The sequence below is a fragment of the Bos grunniens genome, chromosome 18, assembly GCF_055505025.1.
Source record: "Bos grunniens cultivar Pamir isolate PY7600 chromosome 18, Bosgru_T2T1.0, whole genome shotgun sequence".
In the NCBI taxonomy this organism is placed as follows: Eukaryota; Metazoa; Chordata; class Mammalia; order Artiodactyla; family Bovidae; genus Bos; species Bos grunniens.
Genome location: NC_141182.1, coordinates 5,899,580 through 5,920,843, shown reverse-complemented (window position 1 = coordinate 5,920,843; position 21,264 = coordinate 5,899,580). Strand labels below are relative to the sequence as shown.

Genomic DNA, 21,264 nt, shown 5'->3' with positions numbered 1-21,264 from the left:
AGGGATCTACCTGATAAATTCTTAGGATTATTCCAGGATAAGGGTTTGTGAGTATGCATCTATGCTTCTTTTTATTGGTTAAAGAGAATTTTTTGTTTTAGACTCCTTTCTATGAAGCTCAGTTAAATTTTCAACATTTAAATTTCTTTACCAAGCAGCGGGCAGGGATGTTCAAACCCCCTGCAGTGGAAGCTCAGAGTCTTAACCACTGGACCGCCAGGGAAGTCCCAAACTCAGTTAAACTTAATGCTGGTAGACAGAAATAATTTATTACGTTTTGGCTATTTTCAACTCATTTTTTCATTCTAATTAGTTTCAGGTACGCTCTTTGAAACATAAAATGCTGCTAAGTCACTTCAGTCGTGTCCAACTCTGTGCGACCCCATAGACGGCAGCCCACCAGGCTTCCCCGTCCCTGGGATTCTCCAGGCAAGAACACTGGAGTGGGTTGCCATTTCCTTCTCTGATGCATGAAAGTGAAAAGTGAAAGTGAAGTTGCTTAGTCGTATCCGACTCTAGCGACCCCATGGACTGCGGCCTAGCAGGCTCCTCCGTCCATGGGATTTTCTAGGCAAGAACACTGGAGTGGGGTGCCATTGCCTTCTCCGATATGTCTAATTGCCTTTTCCATGTAGAGTCAGGATTCTCTTGTGAGTCACTTCAAGTCTCCTTTGGAAGAAAGTGTGGTATCGGTTCTTTGAAATAGCACTGTTCATTTGTGGCTTTTTCTGAGCCAACTGGCACCTCCCAGTCCTGGTGGGCATTTTCTCCTCTGGTGGCAGAGGCAGGAGCCCTGGCGGCACCCCTTCCGCTCAGCCCCTAGGAGCCTCAGGACAGCCACGATATGCCTTCCTGGGCACTTCCATCCTTCGCACGAACCAACTCGGGATCGGGACTAACCGGCGACCACCTGCCAGCCAGCCCGGACCACGTCTACTCTTCCTCTTCCTGGATAAGGCGGCGGCTCAGCTATTGTGATGGAGAAGGAAGTGGAGACCCACTCCAGTGCTCTCGCCTGGAGAACCCCACAGACAGAGGCGTCTGGTGGGCTACAGTCCGTGGGGCCACAAAGAGTCGGACACGACTGAGGGACCAACACACAGCGACTATCCAGAGATGTGCCCTTTCAAAGAGGAATGGCTAATTTTCCTCTTTTCTCTTGTTTTCCTTCTTCCTTGACTTTAAGATGTGGAATGGACTTGTGGAAATGCTTTCCATGCACTGCCTTATTTTCTCTTGTATTTGGGACTGCTCACAGTCACTCGGCAGAAAAGCGGCCGGCTCACCGTGCCAGACTTTTAAAAGGCTCCTTTCTGGTCTTCTATTTTGAGGACCCTCCAAGTGAAAGAATGTCAAACTTGGTATGAAATAACCACCCAGGATGGAGTTTGAGGTGTTAAGAGGAATGGTTTATAAAAAGCCTGGTTAAATATAGGAAGTACAGTTGCCTTCCAGGTAACCCGAGATCTCAACACCCAACATGGATTTAATGGCGGCAATCTATTTGGCCCATTTTCACAGATATATAATATACTGCACCTATTTTAAGATCTGGAGTTTTTCCTCCTTAGCTATTTCTCAACTTGACCAGAAAATATTTCTTCTAGCCTAACTCATGTTCCATGATGATCCATCTGTGTGTTCCTCACCTTTATTTTTTCTGTACTAAAATAAATACATTCTTAACTATTATACATACTGCTAATGTATTTTTTGAAACCCAAATGTTAAATATTTCTTTATGATTTAATATTCTTCCACCAGAATCCAAAACCCAAGTTTGAGTATTTTCCAGTCTTAAAAAACAAAAAAAACTTTAAATAGGAATTTTAATGACTAGCTGCCTGTGTGGCATTTTTTAAACATTTCAGTCTGTTATGATCTTAACTATCTTAAAAATCCTGCTTTTTTCTTCTCCTTCCTCTGGGGCTCTGCTTCCTCATCTGTAGAATGGGGCCACGACCTGTGCTGTAGGTGATTTTAAGGACTTAAAGGTAATCTATATTCGATGCCTGGCACACAAAGAGCTGCTGATGCACCAAGCACGGCTTCTGGCACCTGTTTAGCTAACCAGGCAGCCCTCGGTCATGGCGGGCCAGCCCACCCGAGCTTTGGCCCACCCATCCCACAAAACCTTCAACACACCCAAGCTCGCGATCAGCAAGGAATCGTTTTAGAAAACACTTGGCTACTTTCCTCTGATCCCGCTACTACAAACAGCTGTAGGTTTTCTCCCAGGTTCCAATTTCACATGGCCCTCGGGGTAGAGAGATGAATTATTTGATTGCAAGGAGAAATAGGAGCCCACGTGTCGGGCTGCTTTGCAAATCAATTCACCTCCCCCTCAAAGATGCTCCTTCCGACTTAAGATATATGGCTTTACAAGGAATTTGGCGGCATCCGCGGCTGCCGTGACAGAGGGCTTCGTGTATGCAGGTGTAATATCACCGGGCAGTGGAATCCGAGTGTGCAAGAAAAACAACTGAGGAGGGCATGCTGCGAGTCCGGGGAACCCTTCTGCCACGGGCCCGACAGCGCCTCACATAAGCGGCTTACCTGATCTCCCTTGTTGATGCCTATCTGCGCCCAGGGATTTCACTCCACTGCCTGCGCTCATGGGTTAGGGCATGAGGACTGATGGGGAACCAGGGCCCGGTGCTGAGAGGGGGCAAGACCCTAAGGAAACTGGTGGGAGGGTGTGTGCCAAGCAGTGAAGGTTGCAGCCCGCACGGTGGGTTAAGCTTCTGTCTTATTAAGCTCTGCATCCCCAGGGCCTGACATGGAGGAACACACAGGAAATGTTGGAGGTAGACACGGTTGAATGGCTGCTCCCAACACATTGAGCATGTTCACCACTGGGCAGCCATCAATATCTGCATATAGTCTTTAGGGCTATTTTATAAATACTTGTGGTGAGCTTTTATTAGGGTGCAGACTAGATTGACTAATTCATTCATTCATTCCTTCATCAAAAATGCATTGAACGACTACTCAGCTCAAGGTCTGGCAACTTTTACACTTCAGGAGTTCAACACGGAGGTCAGGACACAGAGCACACTAGAGAAATGCCAGATACAGGAATAGATGAATCACATCTGGGGGAGGAATAGCTGAGGTCTGTTGGAGAAGTATACTGTGAGACAGGCAGGGAACTCTTCTGTCATCCTCTAGGGTCATCAGAGCCCACGTGCTGTGGTCCAAGTTCAACACCCTCTGGTACAGATGGACAAGCGTCCTGGGCCACCGTGCACCAGGCTGCCCTGCAGGAGTGTTATCTCAGCTGCAAGGTGCTTGAGAACCACAGGACGTTCAGCCTCTGATGGACGCAATAGGTCAAGGACCAGCCCCCACTTTGGCAAGTGGGGAAACGGAGGCCAAGAAAAAGGCTGCAATTTATCCCTGGTCATGGAGCAGATGCAGAACTAGGACTGAATGGAGGTTCCTTAAAAATTTAAAGACAGGGCTGCCATGGGATCCAGCAATCCCACTCTGGGGCATATACCCATAGAAACCACCATTCAAAAAGAGGCACATACTCCAAGGCTCACAGCGCACTATTTACAATAGCCAAGACATAGAAACACCTAAACGTCCACTGACAGAGGAATGGATAAAGATGACGTATGTATGTATTCGTGTAGGTATGCATGTATATACACACACGGTGGAATACTATTCAGTCATAAAAAAGAACGAAACAATGCCCTTTGCAGAAATATGGATGTACCTAGGGATTATCATACTAAGTAAGTCAGACGGAGAAGGACAAATACCATATGACATCACTTATATACGGAATCTAAATGACAACGCGAACATATCTATGAGAGAGAAACAGGCTCGCAGATGAAGGAACAGGTTTGTGGTTGCCAGGGGTTGGGGGAGAAGAACTGTGAGTCTGGGGTTAGCAAACCAGTGTATGTAAAGAGGGAAATAACCACTACAGAGCACAAGGAATTCTCTGCAGTGCCCTGTGATAAGCTACAGTAGAAAAGAATGTGAAGACGCATGTATAACTGAGCTGCTCGGGCATACAGAAGAAACTAACACAGCGCTGCAAATCAACCAAACGTCAGCAACAGTTCTTTACAAAAGAACCAGGGCTGAGCTCTGGGATGCTGACCGTCCATCCTCTACCGCCCTGGGCCCACGCACTGTGCAAGCTCACGGCAGACTCTCCGGGGCAGGAGAGACAGACGGTAAAGGAGGGGGCACCACGGGCTGGCCTGTGCACGTGGGGCTGGCCTTCTGCAATCTCGTGGCTTTCTCAGAGGCAGCCCCGCTCTGCCCCGCTGGGAGGGGAGACGCATCTGAGGCCTGCCTGGCGGTCTCCTCCGCAGCCTGGGCGCAGGGTTCAGCCTCACGGAGGGCTCAGGTCCGGGCTGGGAGGAGCAGCGAGCCCTTGCTTTCCTCAGCAGGGCTCAGGACCCTGCACGTTCCTCGCTGCTGTCAAACACGATGTGCTTTCCCGAACTGAACAACTGGACTAGAAGTCGCCGTTGTGTTTTATCTGTGATCCAGCCCCCACCACCCACCCTCAGCTCTGGTCTTGGAACTATGTGAGGAGCTAAAAAAAAAGGAGGAGGAGGAGGAGAAGTATATGAGGAGGGTGTCACAGTCAGGGGTGGGTACCGATGAAAATTTATGTGCTGAAAAACAGCTGTGAAACGTTTAATGTTTCAATGAACGTTTTATGTTTATAATAAAAAAGAAAAAAATCCTCTGGCCAAGAAAGCCCTTAAAATGTTTCATTTACAAGCAGATCCAAGAAAAAGAGGCAAAGGGAGAAGATTTCCACCAAACCTTCTCTGGGGAGGGACCCCCCCCCCAAAACAGAACATGGAAACGAGGCGCCCCTATATCATGCATTCACACACCTCGTTCGGTTGCAAATGAGCAGGGAGGAAAGGCCAGGACACCCAGGCATGAAAAACACGCTCGTTTTTCTCAAAGCCAAGTACCCGTGGAGCGAAGCCTTGGAGACTCAGGCTCTGCAAGTGGGTGGTGGAGGGACTTGGAGGTGGGGAGAAATGCCCAGTTCAGCCAAAGCTGGCTAAGAAATTTGACTGTAATCCATCAGTCCCCCGACAGAACCTGATTGAGTGCCATTAGGGTGGGTTCTTCCAGGAAAGAGCCTAGCTGAGAGGACCCTGGTTTTGACGGAAAGACACAGGTTCAAGTCCAAATGCTGCTCTGAACCAGCTTGGTCTCCTTAGGTGAACTCTTCAGCCCCATGAGACCCTGGTTTCTTGATCAACAGAGTGGCAACAAGCATCATGGGTGCTGGGGGTTCAGTGGTACACGCTGCGAGCAGGCAGGTGTTGGGGACGCCAGTGTGGGGAGGGAATTGGACAGTGGCAGGCTGTGAGGGCTGCCGGGGCGGGGGGAGGCGGGTAAGAAGTAAGTCTGGACGTGGCGGGAAACTGCGGGCTGTTAAGACTTTGAGAAAAAAGTGAGTTTTGTTCTTCTTTGCTTAACTGATGATTTTGGTCAAATGGGCTTTTAAGGTCAAGAAGCCCGCTTCGATTTTTAGCTCCTTAGTAATTCCTGTTTCCGCTTTGTCTTCGGGTACTAGACGCACGCTGGAGCCCATGGCCGCTCTCCAAGCTGGCCCCCTCCTGCCTCCTCTGCACGCAACGCTCGTGCAGCCGCTTCAACACACATAAACAAGTCCCCCAATCCCGCGCAGCACCTCGGACACACCCTGCGGTGCTGAGACTGAGTTTCGTTGTTGCTCCGTCTCTAAGTTGAGTCCAGCTCTTCCCGGCCCTGTGGACTGCAGCGCGCCCGGGTCCTCTGGGCTCCATTGTCTCATGGTGTTTGCTCCAATTCACGTCCACGGAGTTGGTGATGCTATCTAACCATTTAAAGCCGTGAGCTTTAGAATTCCTATTTCCTTCCACCTGTTATGCCCTTCCCCACACTGCTTCTCCATTTAGCAAACTCCTACTCAGACCTCAAAGCCCAGTTGAAGCACCAGCTTCTCATCGGTGTCATGTCCCTGGCACAGTGCTCTGAAAGCACACCCAGCTTTTCCATGCCCCGACACCCATCACATTGCCTCAGAAACACTGGGTACTCTTCTGATTTCTCTTCTAAACAATGCTTCTCGAGGGCAGTGGAGACATAAACATGTTGGTTCCCCTGGTGTGTAAGGCCAGGTGTGATGTGGAGTAGATTCCCCCAGAAGAACTTGCTGGTGAATGGAGAAATGGATGGTGGAAAACACCACTTCCTTTCTGTCATGACAGGAGATGGGACTTCTGGCCTCCTTCTCGACTCGTCACCTTGCCCTCAGAGGGAGGAGGCACCTGTGCCATCCTGGGCAGGAAGCGTGGCCCTCCTCTACCAGCCTGCACCTTGCCCTGGGAACAGACAGGAATTGGGGGCTGACTTATAGCTTAGCAAAAAAGCTGCTGAGACCACTGTGGTACTGAGACAGAACGATGCTCAAGGGCCTCCTCCAGGGAGGAAGGAGGGTGCTCCAGGGAGGAAGGTGGATGTCCCAGGGAGGAAAGATGGTCCCTTCGGGGGCTGGATCAGTGTACTTCCTGCTCGAGCATGGCTGCGGGCAGCGTGTGTTGGGGGTGGCAATCATGCTCGGGAGACCTAGTGAGGCCCCTCCCATCCTCCCAGAGGCCAGGGCCATCTCTGGATGCCCAGGAAGTGGCCAGTGCCCAACTGGATGCTGCTGCCCAGCTCTTACCAGGAACCACAAGTCACTGACTGGACAATTTCCAATGAATCCCCGCAGAGTTTCACAAGAACGTCAGCTACTGAAGAGGTGAAGGGTGGAAACTCACACAACCGACCAAAATGAAAACAAAACTGCGTCCCCCAACCCCATGTGAACCGAAACCACAGCACAGAGCACAGACACAAACAGCCTAACCCCGTGTGAGTCACTGCTGCAGCCAGAAGGACGCGAGCGGGAGAGGGTCCGGCGCGAGGGAGCTCTGCCCAGCGTGCTGGGGCCCTCTGTCCTCCCACCCCTGCAGGCCAGTCTCCACTGGAGCCACGGGGAAGAGGACACTCGTGGCGCACCCACCACACTCCTTGCGAAGAGGACACTCGTGGCGCGCCCACCACACTCCGTGGGCTCTGGCCGGCACTGGGACACAAACACGGATGGGTTTCTACAAGCACCCCATCGACTAGAGACAGACCATTATCCACACGAGGGCACAGAGCCCAGGGTGTTTAAACAATGGGACCAGCCAGAGCTGGAATCTGCATCCTTCCCTCCGACCAGGCTTCACCTGAGGTCATGCCAGAAACCCGGATTGGTCATACGGGTGGGAGTTTTTCCTCCCAGTGGTCTCCAGACTGCTTTGATCGTGCACCACTAGCAGTAAAATTAAATTCTGAACAAACCCCCCAAGAACTGTACATTTACATATGGTTTAAGATTTTAAAACATGTAAACAGAAGCTGCAATGTTTTCTTCCCATAGCTTACTACAAGGGTTATAGGGCACCCAGACTGAAAAATACAGGCTGGGGACTTCCCTGGTGGCCCAGTGGATAAGGCTCTGCTTTTCTACTGCACGGGGTGCGAGTTTGATTCCTGGTTGGGGAACTAAGATCCCTGCATTCCACATGATCAAAAAGAAAAGAAAAAACAACAGGTTGCCCAGTTAAATGTGAGATACAGTTTCAATTAAAAAAAACCCAAACATTTCTTTGTTTCTCTGAGATTCAGGTTTCGATGGGCATCCTGCATTTTTATTTGCTAAATTCGGCAACCCTAAGGGGTCAGCAGTTGTATTCTATGCTAGTGAAAGTTGCTCAGTCGTGTACAACTCTTTGCAACCCCATGGACTATACAGTCTATGGAATTCTCCAGGTCAGAATCCTGGAGTGGGTAGCCTTTCCCTTCTCCAGGGTATCTTCCCAAATCAGGGATCGAACCCAAGTCTCCTACATTGCAGGTGGATTCTTTACCAGCTGAGCCACAAGGGAAGCCCATTCTATGTTAAGGCCTCAGGAAATATTAGAGGCTTTGTGGGACAACTGCTCAACTGTCCACTGTAATGTGAACACAGTTCAGTTCAGTTGTGTCCAACTCTTTGCGACCCCATGAATCGCAGCACGCCAGGCCTCCCTGTCCATCACCAACTCCCGGAGTCACGTCCATCGAGTCAGTGATGCCATCCAGCCATCTCATCCTCTGTCATCCCCTTCTCCTCCTGCCCCCAATCCCTCCCAGCATCAGAGTCTTTTCCAGTGAGTCTCTACAGCATCGGACCTTGTTTCTATCACCAGTCACATCCACAGCTGGGTATTGTTTTTGCTTTGGCTCCATCCCTTTATTCTTTCTGGAGTTATTTATCCACTGATCTCCAGTAGCATATTGGGCACCTACTGACCTAGGGAGTTCCTCCTTCAGTATCCTATCATTTTGCCTTTTCATACTGTTCATGGGGTTCTCAAGGCAAGAATACTGAAGTGGTTTGCCATTCCCTTCTCCAGTGGACCACATTCTGTCAGATCTCTCCACCATGACCCGCCCGTCAGTCCTGGGCAATTCCCAAAGGGTGTGACTGTATTTCAATAAAACTTTATTTATAAGAACCAGACTTGGTCGTGCCTGCAGTTGCCTGACCTCCGCCCTAGCATATCATCACGGGTGCACGCCCTTTAGGAGAGCCCTGGCCTGTGAAAGAGAAGAACCTGTTTCACCCACTTCTCCAACGACACGATTTAGAAGACAGCAAGCCCGTGTTCTGTTTTCTCTGGGGGTTGGGGGTGGAGGCTGGTGAGCTGGCAGAGGATGGGACTGACAGCCCCTGTGTACAGAGGGGAAGTAAAGGCGGAAAAGCAGGAGCACATCTGAACCGTATACATGTGCGTGTACGCACACGTGTGCGCACACACACACACACGCACGCACCGAGAAACCGCTGCAACCACCATACAACCATGGGTGGACCTGCACTCAGTGCGTCAGATTAAACGCTTCCTCTGCCCCAACTACCAGCGATTCAAGGGGCCAACCGGCAGCCATAAGAACGCATTAACCTTTGTGCCAAACCAATTCCAAGTCCCCTTCCAGCACGAAGAGGCAGTAACTGGCACCCCACGTGCGGGAGGAGGGGCGCCCTCTGCTACACTTGGCATCCTCTGCACCTGGATGTCTGAACGCCCGCTCCTCCACAGTGACCTTCTGACCACCGGAGAGCCTGGAAACTGACGTCCTAAGGCCGTTCCCCCCCAGCCTTAGAGCCTGCGGTGGGGGCGGACAGAGGTCCAAGCTCACAGCTACTGCCAGGACGGTCTTCAAAAGTTACATCGGCGTTTGCTCTGTGCCTATGGGGCTGTGGGGCTTCGCCTTCCGGAGCCCCTGGACGGGTGATTTCACACAGAAACACAAGAGGCGTGGCCGATGGGTTGAGTCAGATCAGCACTGGAGACGTGCCCCAAGACCCAGCCCTTCCTGAGCCCTTCTTTCAACTTCAGGCTGGGGGCGCTGGGGCTTCTTTCTAAGAAATGGGGTTCTCAGAAGACAAAACTGTTTTCCGGCTCAGAAGCACCAGGCGGAACAGAGGGCTGAGGCGGCCGCTGGCTGTGCCTGGGGGTGGCGGGACAGGGGCTGGGGGCGCAGGGGCCCCGGACAGAGTCACTTAGGTAGTAGCAGGAGCTGGTGACAAAGGGGTGGACCGCAGCGCATGGCTTCTGAAGCAGGGTTTCCTTTGGGGAGACAATTTGGAGTGAGTGAGTTGTCTACCTTTATGGAGGGGCGTGTGTGTGTGTGTAATAAGAAATGCACAGGTTTCTTCTTCTGTCTGACCCCAGGAGAGTCAATATGCTGTTTGCTGTTGTTTAGTTGCTAAGCCATGTCTGACTCCTTGCGACCCATGAACTGTAGCCCGTCAGGCTCCTTTGTCCATGGGTTTCTCCAGCCAAGGATACTGGAGTGAGTTTCCATGTCCTCCTCCAGGAGCCCTTCCCAACCCAAGGATTGAGGCTGCGTCTCCTGCATTGGCAGGTGGATTCTTTACCACTGAGCCATCTGGGAAGCCCCAATTATTCAGTAACATATCCCGTTGCTTAGAGTGTAATAGGGGGTCTCTGTACACCCATCCCAGCTCAGTCCTCTGTTGGTCAGGCCTAGCATCATCCACCCAGAACATTCTCCCAGGGCTGGGGCAATGCTAGAACCTCTGGGGACAGGTAGCCTGCTTTCTGAAAGCACCCAGCAGGTTCCTCAGTAATCACTGCCTAAGCAAGGTCCTAACAGTCGAAGTGTGGAGGGGAGGGTCTGTGCACAAGCCATCCTCCCTCTAACCATTGCAAGAATGGTCCTCGGGATCATGCATTCATTCAGCAAATACCTCTGGAGTCAGGTACTTGAGCATCTGGAAGAAAATCCATGGCCTTAGCTTTGGGGAGGTCACAGCACAGCTGGGACACACCCGAGGTTACGGAGGTTCCTGTTGATGAGCCTCAAGCTTCCGTGACTTCTTGGCCAAGGAACAGAATGCTGGACTCCATGCTTTACTCCAGCAACGGAGAAAGCAGAGTCAACCAGGAAGCCAGAGCTTCTGGCCATTGAACTTGGCCCATACTGCTACACCTTCCTAGGGCTAGGATGAAACTGGCAACACAGGATGTGGCCTTTTGGGGGTCTCCATGATGAGGGTGAAAAAACAGCACTGTCCCACGGGCATAAAAGCATGAAGACGGGATGCTGTTTAGGGGAACGCTTCTGTCCCCCTCTGCCCCCCGAACCTCGCTTGGGGCGAGCTCAGTGTGGCTCTGCGGTTAGGGGCCTGGGCGCCAGGACCAGGCAGCCCTGGTCAGAGCCCAGCTGTGCCTTCTGTCCACACTCACATCTGTCATCAGGCAGAGTCCCGCCCGCTCCCCACCTGACCATTTCAGGGGCAGCAGCAAGCGACACGACACGTGAGGCAGCTTCTCGAACCAGAGGGTGTTAAGGGACTGGGCAAACAAGCCACTGTTCTGTGCAGACATGCACGCGTCTAATAAAATTGATAGAAACACAGATAGATTCACATTTTAATATACCAAGAGTCCCAGAGCAGTGCAAGTCCGATTATTTAAAAAGCCCATGTTCTTCAGGGCCTCTTATTGGCTACACAGAGCCACATTTTCACTCGTCAACCCCAGAGTCTTATAGAGAGAATCTTCAGAAGACAAATCACACATAAACACCGATTTTATGTCGAACTATTGTAACAACAACAAAAAAAAATCATCACCCAGTGGCAAGAGCACACTCAGTACATAATATGAGGACGGCGGAAAACCACCTACTCAACTCCACCAGCTCCTGAAATCGTCAAAAGACCACAGCCTCCTCTCTGTGACAACCTGCTGGACATCCGTGCGGGCTTTCAAACATCACTTCTTCCTAATAGAACTGTTTTTCAGAAAGATGCTGTCAGAACCTCGAACTTTCCGGCAGATGGCGGCTTCCCCTTAGGAGCCCACCAGGAGCTGCTGAAAGCCACCCAGCCCAGCCGGGCTCTGACGGCAAGGCCCCTGTTACCTTGGAACCCACAGAATCCCTGGCGCACCTCGTCCATGGGATGTAGAACGTGGATTAAGAACGAGAAACACGGATGACGGGGCGTGGCCCCCAGGGACCTCATGGTCTAGGGAGGCCAGGAGAGGGGAAAGGACGGCTTGGAGAGAGGCCGTCCAGGCTGCGATCCACAGCCGTAGGCGCTGCCTCTGCTCGCCCCTCAGGGACTGGGCCTGCGTCTGCAGACACTGAGAGGCGATGTGCAAAGAGGGCGCCAGCACCCGCAGGCGCGGGCATCCAACCGGAATGTGCACAGGCCACGTCTGAATGGCTCCCTGAGGTGAAGCACCTCCAAGCAGAACCTCGCGTCCGTGTTCATCAGGCTTCTCGAGAGAGAGAGAATCCACAGGGTATACATAAACACGGACTCGTTAATGTATTAACCACTGATGAGGAGTTGGCTTATGAGACTATGGAAGCTGAGAGGTCCCAGGATCTTCCGTGGGCAAGATGGAGGCTCGGGAAGCCTGGTGTTGTAGGTTCCAGTCTGAAAGCTGCTGGGTTTGATCAGGAAAGGCTGATGTTTCGGTGTGAGTCGAGAGGCAGGAAAGCGATCAAACCACTAAGGCAGGAGTACTCCCCTTCAGCCACGAGAGGGTCAGCCTTTTGTGCTGTTTAGACCTTCAGCAGATCTTATGAGGCCCACCCACATTAGAGAAGATGATCGAATTTATTCAGCCTAGATTCAGATGTCAGTCTCATCCAAAACCCCTGTGCAAACACCACCTGGTACTCTGCTTGGCTAAGCGTCTGCATGCACCCAGGGCTCAGTTGAGCCGTCATGTAAAATTCACCCTCACAGCCCGATCACACATAAGCCAGCTCTGTCCTCCAGCTCGGCTGTGTTAAGGGCCAGACGGATTTCCCAAGTCTGTAAGGAGATGGCTCCAGTCACTAGAAATGGCAGCCATCAGCTTTTTCAGAATCCATCAGACAAGCAGGTTCATGAACTCAACAAACATTTATGAGGTTCTGATTAGGATGATTATGGAAAGGTGCCCTGGGCAAATGTGGCATGTAAATATTACAGGTAAATTCAAGGCTTCTGAGGCTATACTCCAGAGACATACATGAAGGGGGAAAAAATCTCTTTTCAATTCTCTTACAATCCTCTACTCACTAGAAAAAACAACAAGTCTCGTGCCGACGTTTCTTCTCAACACCAAACACTTCAATTTCAGAGTCACCAGCAGGCGTACGTTATCCAACTAGAATTTAAAACCACTGTTTGGGGCTCAGTAACTTCTAATGAATATCTTATAGTTAGATGAATGACACTGGTCTTCCACTTATATTAGGCATATAAAACTTTCCACATAAATAGCTGCAATTGGTAATCTAAGTATACACAAAGGTAGATTAAAAACAAACAATTTATGAAAGGAGCAAACAGGACAAAAGGTGCAAATGGAGCATAAAGACGAAGTTTGGGAAACACTGCTTCACATTATTAAAATGTGAAAAACCACAAAAAAGGGGGGTGGTGGTAAAGGAATGGGTTTTGAAAAAGTCTAGCGAGAAAAGATGAGAAGACAATCAACAGCCATCCACTCAGTGTCAGCAGTGCCATAGAATGAACACCACTTCTTTATTCTTGCAAACACACCATGCACATTCTCAGAATAAGAGGAAGTCAGAGCTGTCGGAGATAACTCCCAAGCCCTTCCTAAGAACCACAGAGACAATCGCTCCCACCTGCCTTTGGCCCAAAACCCACTGGAACACAGGCCAGATCAGGAATATTTCAACAGACTTCCATGGATTGCCTTGCATTTTATTTAACTTCAGAATCTGAGTCAAATCTCCTTACTCTCAGATATGCCCACACGTGGTTAATGAAGTGTCAGGGCTTAATTTCTGATAAACATCTGCTAAAATATGGATTAGAACACACTCCACGTCTTCTACTTGTGCATCAAGTCATCCCAAAACTCAGAGGTGTAAAGCCACCACTTCTGTTCATGAATCCCATGAGTCAGGAATCTGCAGAGGGTGCTGGGGGGACGGTGGGCCTCCCTGTGTCACAATTTGGGAGGCTGGACTCCCCTGAAGGCTCAGACGTTCACTTCGGGTCTGATGGTTGCTGCAGCCTCAGTTCCTGTCTGCGTGGGCATCTCCCTGGGGTGACCACACGTGTTCAATTGAGCTTCCTCACAGCATGGTGGCCAAGCTCCGATGGTAAGCATCCCATGAGTGAGACAGAACCACGTCAAAGCTGTTACCACCTTCGATGACCTAAACTCAGACGTCCTACAGTGCCCCTTGGTCCCACATTCCAATTAGTTAGAAGGGAATCAGTAAGGGCGGCCTCAGGCACAGATTTCAAAATCATCGCCCCATGTCTATCACCTCTTACGGCTACTGAGTTCTTGGGATTCTTGGATTCCTTGTGGTTCCCTGATGGAACAGACTCCCTACACCCCTCATGATTAGCCGGGAGAGGTTATTCATGGGTTTCTTTTTCTCCTCAAAGATTTATTTCTCCTGGACTTGTGTGAGTGAATCCTAAGCCATATCTCAGTTATGGAGTTGGTGTGCCTAACACAGCCCAGGTCACGGGCTATCAGGAAATGTTGGAAAGAAGAGAGGGAAGGAGGAAGGGAGGGTGGAAGATGAGAGGGAGGGAAGGAGAGAGAGAAGACTGGATCTGAGGTCCTAGGCTCATCAGTGAAATTATCCTGATGTATATATGTGTGTGTATATGTATCACATACACATATGCACATATATACATATGCTGTTCAGTAAGCAATTAGACAAGATGTAACCAGAGCCTTAAAGGCAAAACAGCTTTATATTCTTGAGCCAAGTAGTTCCACTCCCAACATTGCTAAGAATTCTTCAACAACTTGTGCTAAGGAGCAAAAACAAAACAAAACAAAAACAACAACAGCAAACAACAACCACCACGTGACTGGCTCTTGTCAGGCTGCTGTGTGCCTGTTCACATGCACAGTCTGATTTGAATGTAACCAGAGTCTCGGGAGGTTGGGCTGGCAGTGGTTCTACTATCTGGGAAGAGGTGTTTGCATGGCAGGTTCGAGCAAAACTGTGGGTTCTGATCCTATCCCTGACCGTCAGCAGCTGAGTGACCGAGCAGAGTCTCTACCCTTGGTGTGGGTTTCCCGTGGCCGCTGTAACAAATGACCACAAACCGGGTGGTCTAAAACAAGAGAAACGTATTCTCTCACAGTTCTGGAAGCCAAAGTCCAAACTCAAGGTGCTGGCAAGGCCAAGCTCGCTCCAAAGGTTCTAAGGGAGGATCTTCCTTGGCAGCATTGAAAACCTTGCTAAAACCCACCACCAAAGATGCCAACCAGAGACTCAAGCCTGGATACGATAGGATCACAATCTTTGGGCTACCTGGCCATCTCTTTGCAGGAGCCTTCCCTAAACTCCCAGCCACCTCGTTAACTCATCAGGTTGCTTGTTCCTTCATGTTTTCATCCGTCAGACCTGGATGAATTCAAGGACTGTGTGAAGTATCGGGACTTGGGTTTGTGCGTGGTGGTGCTTTGTGGAAGGGGTGGTGCGTAGTACGGGTTGGACTGCGTCCCTCCAAAATATGTGATGAAATCCTGGACCCAAGAACTTGTGAATGTGACCTTCTTTGAAAGTAAGGTCTTTGGAGATCAAGAGTAGAATGAGCCCTAATTCAACGACTGGTGAGTGTCCTTATAAGAAGAGAAGAGACAGACACGCAAGAGAAGGGCAAGTGATGATGGAGGCAGAGGCTGGCATGAGGCATCTGCAGGTCAAGGCGCACCAAGGGCTGCCAGCAATACCTGAAGCGATACCTTTCCTACAGGAAAGGCATGGAACAGACACTCCCCGAGAGTCTTCTGAGGAATTACGGCCCCGATGACACCCTGATCTGGGACTTCTAGTCTCCAGGCCTTCGAGAGATTGCACGTCCATTACTGTAAGCTGCCCCATTTGTCAGTCCTTTGTTACAACAGCCCAGAGAAACCAAGATAGCACGTGAACACAACCAGCACCCATAAAACACTCACTAGACATCGGGGATTCTTTACAAGGTGCTCAGCCACAGGAAATGCAAAGAGAAACAAATAAAACTCACTGCTACCCTTGAGAAACTCTTAAGGGAAAGAAATGGGGATGAGATATGTCTGGAAAACTCCACATACACATAAAACCTCATCAAATCATGCTCGCTGCTCCCCAGAAAGTGTCTCCTGGAGGGTAGAAAAAGTGGCAATGCGATATTTATGCAGAGCTTATGGAAACTGGTTTTCAAACTCAAGGGCAAAGAGATGATTTTGATGTAAGCCAAGAGGGAAGGACATGGAAATGTTTTCCTAGCTCCTTGTCATTTCACCAGGGAACTTCACATGTGTGGGTCTGCTCCTCCAAATTCCCCAGACCAAGGGGCTCTGACTTGACCGAACGGATAAAGCAGGACATGCCAGTAACTCTACCAGTTTGTATAAGGATGAGCCTCGTAGTACATACAATGTGCTTAAAAAAAAAAAAAAAAAAAACAAAACACCATGTGCCATAATTTCTTCCAGAAAAAGGAGACGTATGAATAAATGACAGAAAGGATGGTTATTCTCATGAGTTGCTGCTAAAAGTTATGTTGATGGAAACTCTAATGTTGATAGAACGCAGTGAAAAATCTAAGTTGCAAGTTATTGTCAAGATAATACAATCCAACTACTTTATTTTATCACCAGGGACTTTGTTCACTGCTGGTACCCAGAGCCCCTAGAAGCATGTCCCAACTGTGACGGGCACTCCCAAAAGATTTAATTATAGATATAAATGAAGGGTTGAGATCCAGAACAGGGGAATGAGGCAAAGGCTGCTGAGAGCTTCACTAAACCCACTTCTTCCTTCTTCTGGGATGCCCTTAATTCTTGCCAGAGGATGAGCGTGGATGTGAGGAATGCTGCTTCCAGGCTTAGCCCAGAAACGTCCCTTGCAGTTGATGCTTCGTTTCCCTGCTCTGCTGCTGGGCCTGGAGAAGAGGGCACCATGGAAACCTTCCGAGAATGGAAGGTGAGGACCCCGGATGGATAAAGTCTAGGTCCCCAAAGCACTCACAGCAGACCGTGACCAGAGGGATAAATACATCCTTATTATGAATTAAAAGTTCAGTCATGGAAATTTTAGGGTTATCTGTTAAATGAACGAGCTCAGTCTGATGCCAAGGAGTAAAGGTCTATTTTTGACCTTGGCAGAGATGGGAAAGCAGTGAGCCAACTGCCAGGAGTGACCCTGGAGGGGGCTTCAATGGCCAGAGAAGCAGCGAGGTTGCGGACACTGGAAGGCAGCTCTGGGGCTCTGTGAGCGCAGAGAAGGGAGAAGCACAGAGCGAGAGGAAGCTGGGAGGAGACACGTGCGCAGGCCAGACAAGCTGCAAGGCGTGTTTCATGGCGCTCGTTCACCCATAATCACAGACCGGGCCCCTGGGCACCCTGCAGTCGCCCTGACTCTTGCTGCCTCAGTCCTCATTGGGGGGACACCTAACTGCAAAGGCCACTGTGATGGACACTGACATCAAAGGCAAGAAACCACGCCTTCTGCCCCTGGGAGGGTTCAGAAGCTTCCCAGGTGATTCTAATGCAGAGCTGGCTGGAGAGGGAACTTAAAACTTACAGAAGACGACTTCCCTGGTGGGCCAGTGGTGAAGACCCCATGCTCCCAAACCGGGGACTGCTTCAGCTCGATCCCTGGTCGGGATCCAGTGGTGAAGACCCCATGCTCCCAAACCGGGGGCTGCTGCAGCTCGATCCCTGGTCGGGGAACTAGAGTCCACAGGCCACAGCGAAGACCGGGTGCAGCCAAATAAATGGAATAAATACATTTTTAAAAAGCACTAACATTCAAACTACTACTTCCCAAGGGGGAAAAAAAAAAGGCTGGATTCTAACTCATTTAATAGTTTACATAAATAGCTCCTTAATGGGCAGGAAGCCCCGAGAGACAGTCACACGTACATAGATGGGTTTCCTGGCTTTGTTGTGATATCCAACATTCTAGGCTCTATACATATATTTGTTCTTGCTCGATGGGCCTCTTCATGAGAACAGAAAGCAGGGCCCCTTTATTGGCAGGAAGGAAGGAGAAGAATCTTGAGAGCATCACCTACACGCTCAGCACCGCGTACACCTCTAGTCAACCCCAGGGCACCTCTGTGAGGACGCTCTCAGTCACTCAGTATTTCAGAAAAGGCTCAGCGAGGGTTGAGGTCTTTCTTCAGGGTCAGCCAGCCAGTAAGTGGTGGGTCAGGTTTTGGACCCAGGCGCCTCAGTCTCCAAGCACGTATCCTGTCTCTGTGTGTGTATGCTCAGTCGTGTTTGACTCTTTGCAGCCTCATGGACTGCAGCCCACTAAGTTCTTCTGTCCGTGGGATTCTCCAGGCCAGATACTACAGTGGTTGCCATTTCCTTCTCCAGGGGATCTTCCTGGTCCAGGGATCAAACCCACATCTCCTGTATCTCCTGCACTGGTAGGCAGATTCTTTACCACTGAACCACCTGGGAAGCCTTGATAAATTTTTCTGAAATGAACAGTTCAGATTGCCCTGAACCTAACACTTATGACTTCTAAAGTGAAAGTGAAGCAGCTCAGTCGTGTCCAACTCTTTGTGACCCCATGGACTGTGGCCTACCAGGCTCTTCCCTCCATGGGATTCTCCAGGCAAGAACACTGGAGTGGGCTGCCAAAGCAGGGAAAATACTCTGAACTCTGGCCTTAAGCATTTTCATAGACTAATAACAAGAAAAATTGTTATCACCACATGCTTTTTTTTCAATGGGGCCTAGGAATTTGCAAGTAAATGTGAACAGTATTATAATGCGGTAGTTAAAACCTAAAGGGGAAAAGGGGAATTGTAGATACTGGAAGCAAAAAAACCCATTCTTTTCACTATGGAAAATGCTTTTTCCATGGGACACGTAAATTAAGGATACTGCAGAAAGGATAACAGGCTGTAGGAACTTATGACCCTTGTCTACTGCAAGACACAAACCACATGGTACCCAAATCAAGAACCACAGTACAGGGATATGTGAGGCTATGAGAGTTACACAGATGCACACCTGCACCCCCTCCAACATAGGGGCTGGTAAGAACAGAAGCTGGCGACAGCAAGCCCAAAAGCTGACCGGGAGCCCCTGGGGCACACACTCCTCAGTGGTCCGCACGGCTTCTCTGTCCCTGGAAACACACCCTGGGCTTCATTCCTGGGGTGGAGGTCGGGGGACGCACTTATCTTTCGGTTGGAACCAAATGTTAAATGCAGCTTTGTGGCTCCTGATTAAACAGCTGATTACGCTCTCAGCCAGCAATTATCTCCTGTGCCTTAGAGGCAGGCACTCCGATGTGGCCGGCCTAATAGACTTGGGGAATAACCTGAAATCCTGCAAGAGACAGACGTGCGGGGACTGGTGGAAATTTATAGTGTAACCCAAGCTTTCAGAATCATAAAAGTTGAGGGTTGTCTTTATAGAGTCAGAGCCTCAAGTTCAATTCCAGGGTCAAGAATCTGAAACACTGGCAGGCTTCCGAGGACAAATACGGTGGTCTGAACATCTGGCTCTGTTTCTGAAAGGCTCATTGTGATAAAAGATTCTGAGGTGCAGCAACTGACTCCTGAGGACTTTTCCAGAACAACGGTGTCATTTAAAAAAAAACAGGCGGGGGCGGGGGAGGGGGTTGAAGAAAAGGGGAAAAAGAACATGGCAAATTTTAAAACATAAAGGGAGGTGTAAGTACTTTTTTGTATTTTTGTTTGTTTTTAAAACAGATATGGCCACTGGCAAACAAAATTTCTTGGGAGAAGAAAGAAAATAATTTAGAAAGAGCTATGTACCTGTCATGCTCAGATAATTATGAAGATTCTGTGTCTCACTGGTGCACATGATCTTCAAGTCCATCAGACAAGTCACAGTGGGCCTGAAGTCTTACTGGTGGGGTCTAACAGGAACACATCCATTTTCAAACACTAACAATTTTAAATTAGGACAAGAAGGAATGTTGTTACGAAGACTAAGAAGCAAGAGGGAAGCGTTTTCAACTTGCAGAATAACAATACGATTAAACTGAAATTGTTGTTTTCTGAACAGTCGTTCTATAAAATGTACAGTAACGCTTTTATATGTAAATTATCTAAACTCAAAAAAAAAACAAAACAAAACCCTTTCACTGTAAATTGAACTGAGACTGGCTTAGAGTAGAACACTTTGGTGAAAACGTGCTTCAAATGAATAAAACGGCACAGTGAAACAATATTTTGCAGAAGAATACTGCAAAGTAAACACTACGTTCTTCTTTCCTTTTTTTGTTCTTTATTTGTTTTGTTTTTGATTGACGACTCTTAGGCTGAGAGAAACAGATAAAACTCTCACCTACGGATTCATTTTTAACTACTGCTTGAAGTTAACTGATATTTTCCATTCGGTCAATTACAAACATTACTAATACATTTCAGACGCTGTAAGTGTACACAGAAATACTATGAGCCAGACTAAGATAGGAAAAACTAACTTATCTCGATCAAGATGCTTATTTCAAAAGATGCTTTCAATGTGCCCCAGGGTTTCTTTCCTTTTTAAAAAATCATATTTAACACCTGCCCCCGCTGCCACTCATTTTCTTAATGAACACCACAAGCGTCTCCCATTTGTCAGCATTTCATTCTGATGCTCTTCCTTGGATGCCTGTATTAACATCTGTAGACCTATTCACTTCATATGTGACCATCTCCTCAATGAGGCTGTGTACTCTTTTCAGGCAAGCTTGATCTATTTTTCTTCTTTCTTTAAGCTGACACCCCCAACAGAAGATTCAGCAAGCAGTGGTCTCATAAGAATGAATGAGCAGAGACGGTTAAGGAGACGGGCATGGGGGAGTCTCCCCAGAATAGCCCACTGGCCACGATCACTGGCTTTGAGTCAATGGCGAGGTGCACTGACTGCTTCTGTGATGACGTCATCCGCTAGACAACGGGCTGGGAGAGGAAAGAGATTACCAGCCAAGCAGAGGATGTGTGATGGGGAGGACCACAGTCTTCACCAACCCCCTGAGTTCTGTTGGGCAGGGATTCTGCTCATTTCGTTCACACCCTCAATTCTACAACTTTCTACAGTGCCTGGGACCCTACAGAGTTTTCTTAAATGAATGACGTTTCAGTTCCATCTATTTGAAAAGAGCCCCAGATGCTATGTATTTTTCCGAGACCCTGGACAAGTGGCCCCATCGTATCCCCTTCTCCTCAGCTCTCTCCATCCCTCTTTGCATTTCTCCTCTGAGTCAGCAGAACAATTCCTGGCATGAATCAGGGGCTCCATAAATATTTGTCACCTTAAATAAATACTTTCTGTTCAAAAACTTTTCTTAGATAAACAGGGAGTCTCCTAAGCTATGCATTTTCCCCATCAAGATTATGGAGAAGGGTACAGAATTTATCAAAATAGTCATTCATTCATTAATATTGTGGCAAACAGTCAAATATGAAGCTCTCTATTCAAGTGTGGATAAAGGTAGAAAATTCATGTTGTTCAGTCGCCCAGTCGTGTCCGACTCTTTGTGACCATGTGGGCTGCACACACCAGCCTCCCTGTCCATCACCATCTCCCAGTGTTCATGCTCACTGCATCGGTGATGCCATCCAGCCCTCTCATCCTCTGATGCCCTCTTCTCCTCCTGCCCTCAATCCCCCCCAGCATCGGGGACTTTTCCAGTGAAGAA

At 49.1% G+C, this 21,264-nt stretch overlaps 1 protein-coding gene across 12 annotated transcripts in view; it reads right to left on the bottom strand.

The window, feature by feature from the left end:
- The window catches only part of WWOX (WW domain containing oxidoreductase), a 907,382-nt gene that overhangs the window by 390,722 nt on the left and 495,396 nt on the right, over nt 1-21,264 (bottom strand). Inside the window, exon 9 of one of the 12 annotated variants that reach the window (XM_086350016.1) lies at nt 1-21,264. This exon is cut by the window's left edge and continues 19,075 nt beyond it. The exons of the other annotated variants lie outside the window; for them this stretch is intronic. Coding sequence (XP_086206142.1) covers nt 21,226-21,264 — 39 coding nt within the window. The 3' untranslated portion in view covers nt 1-21,225. 12 annotated transcript variants of the gene reach the window in all.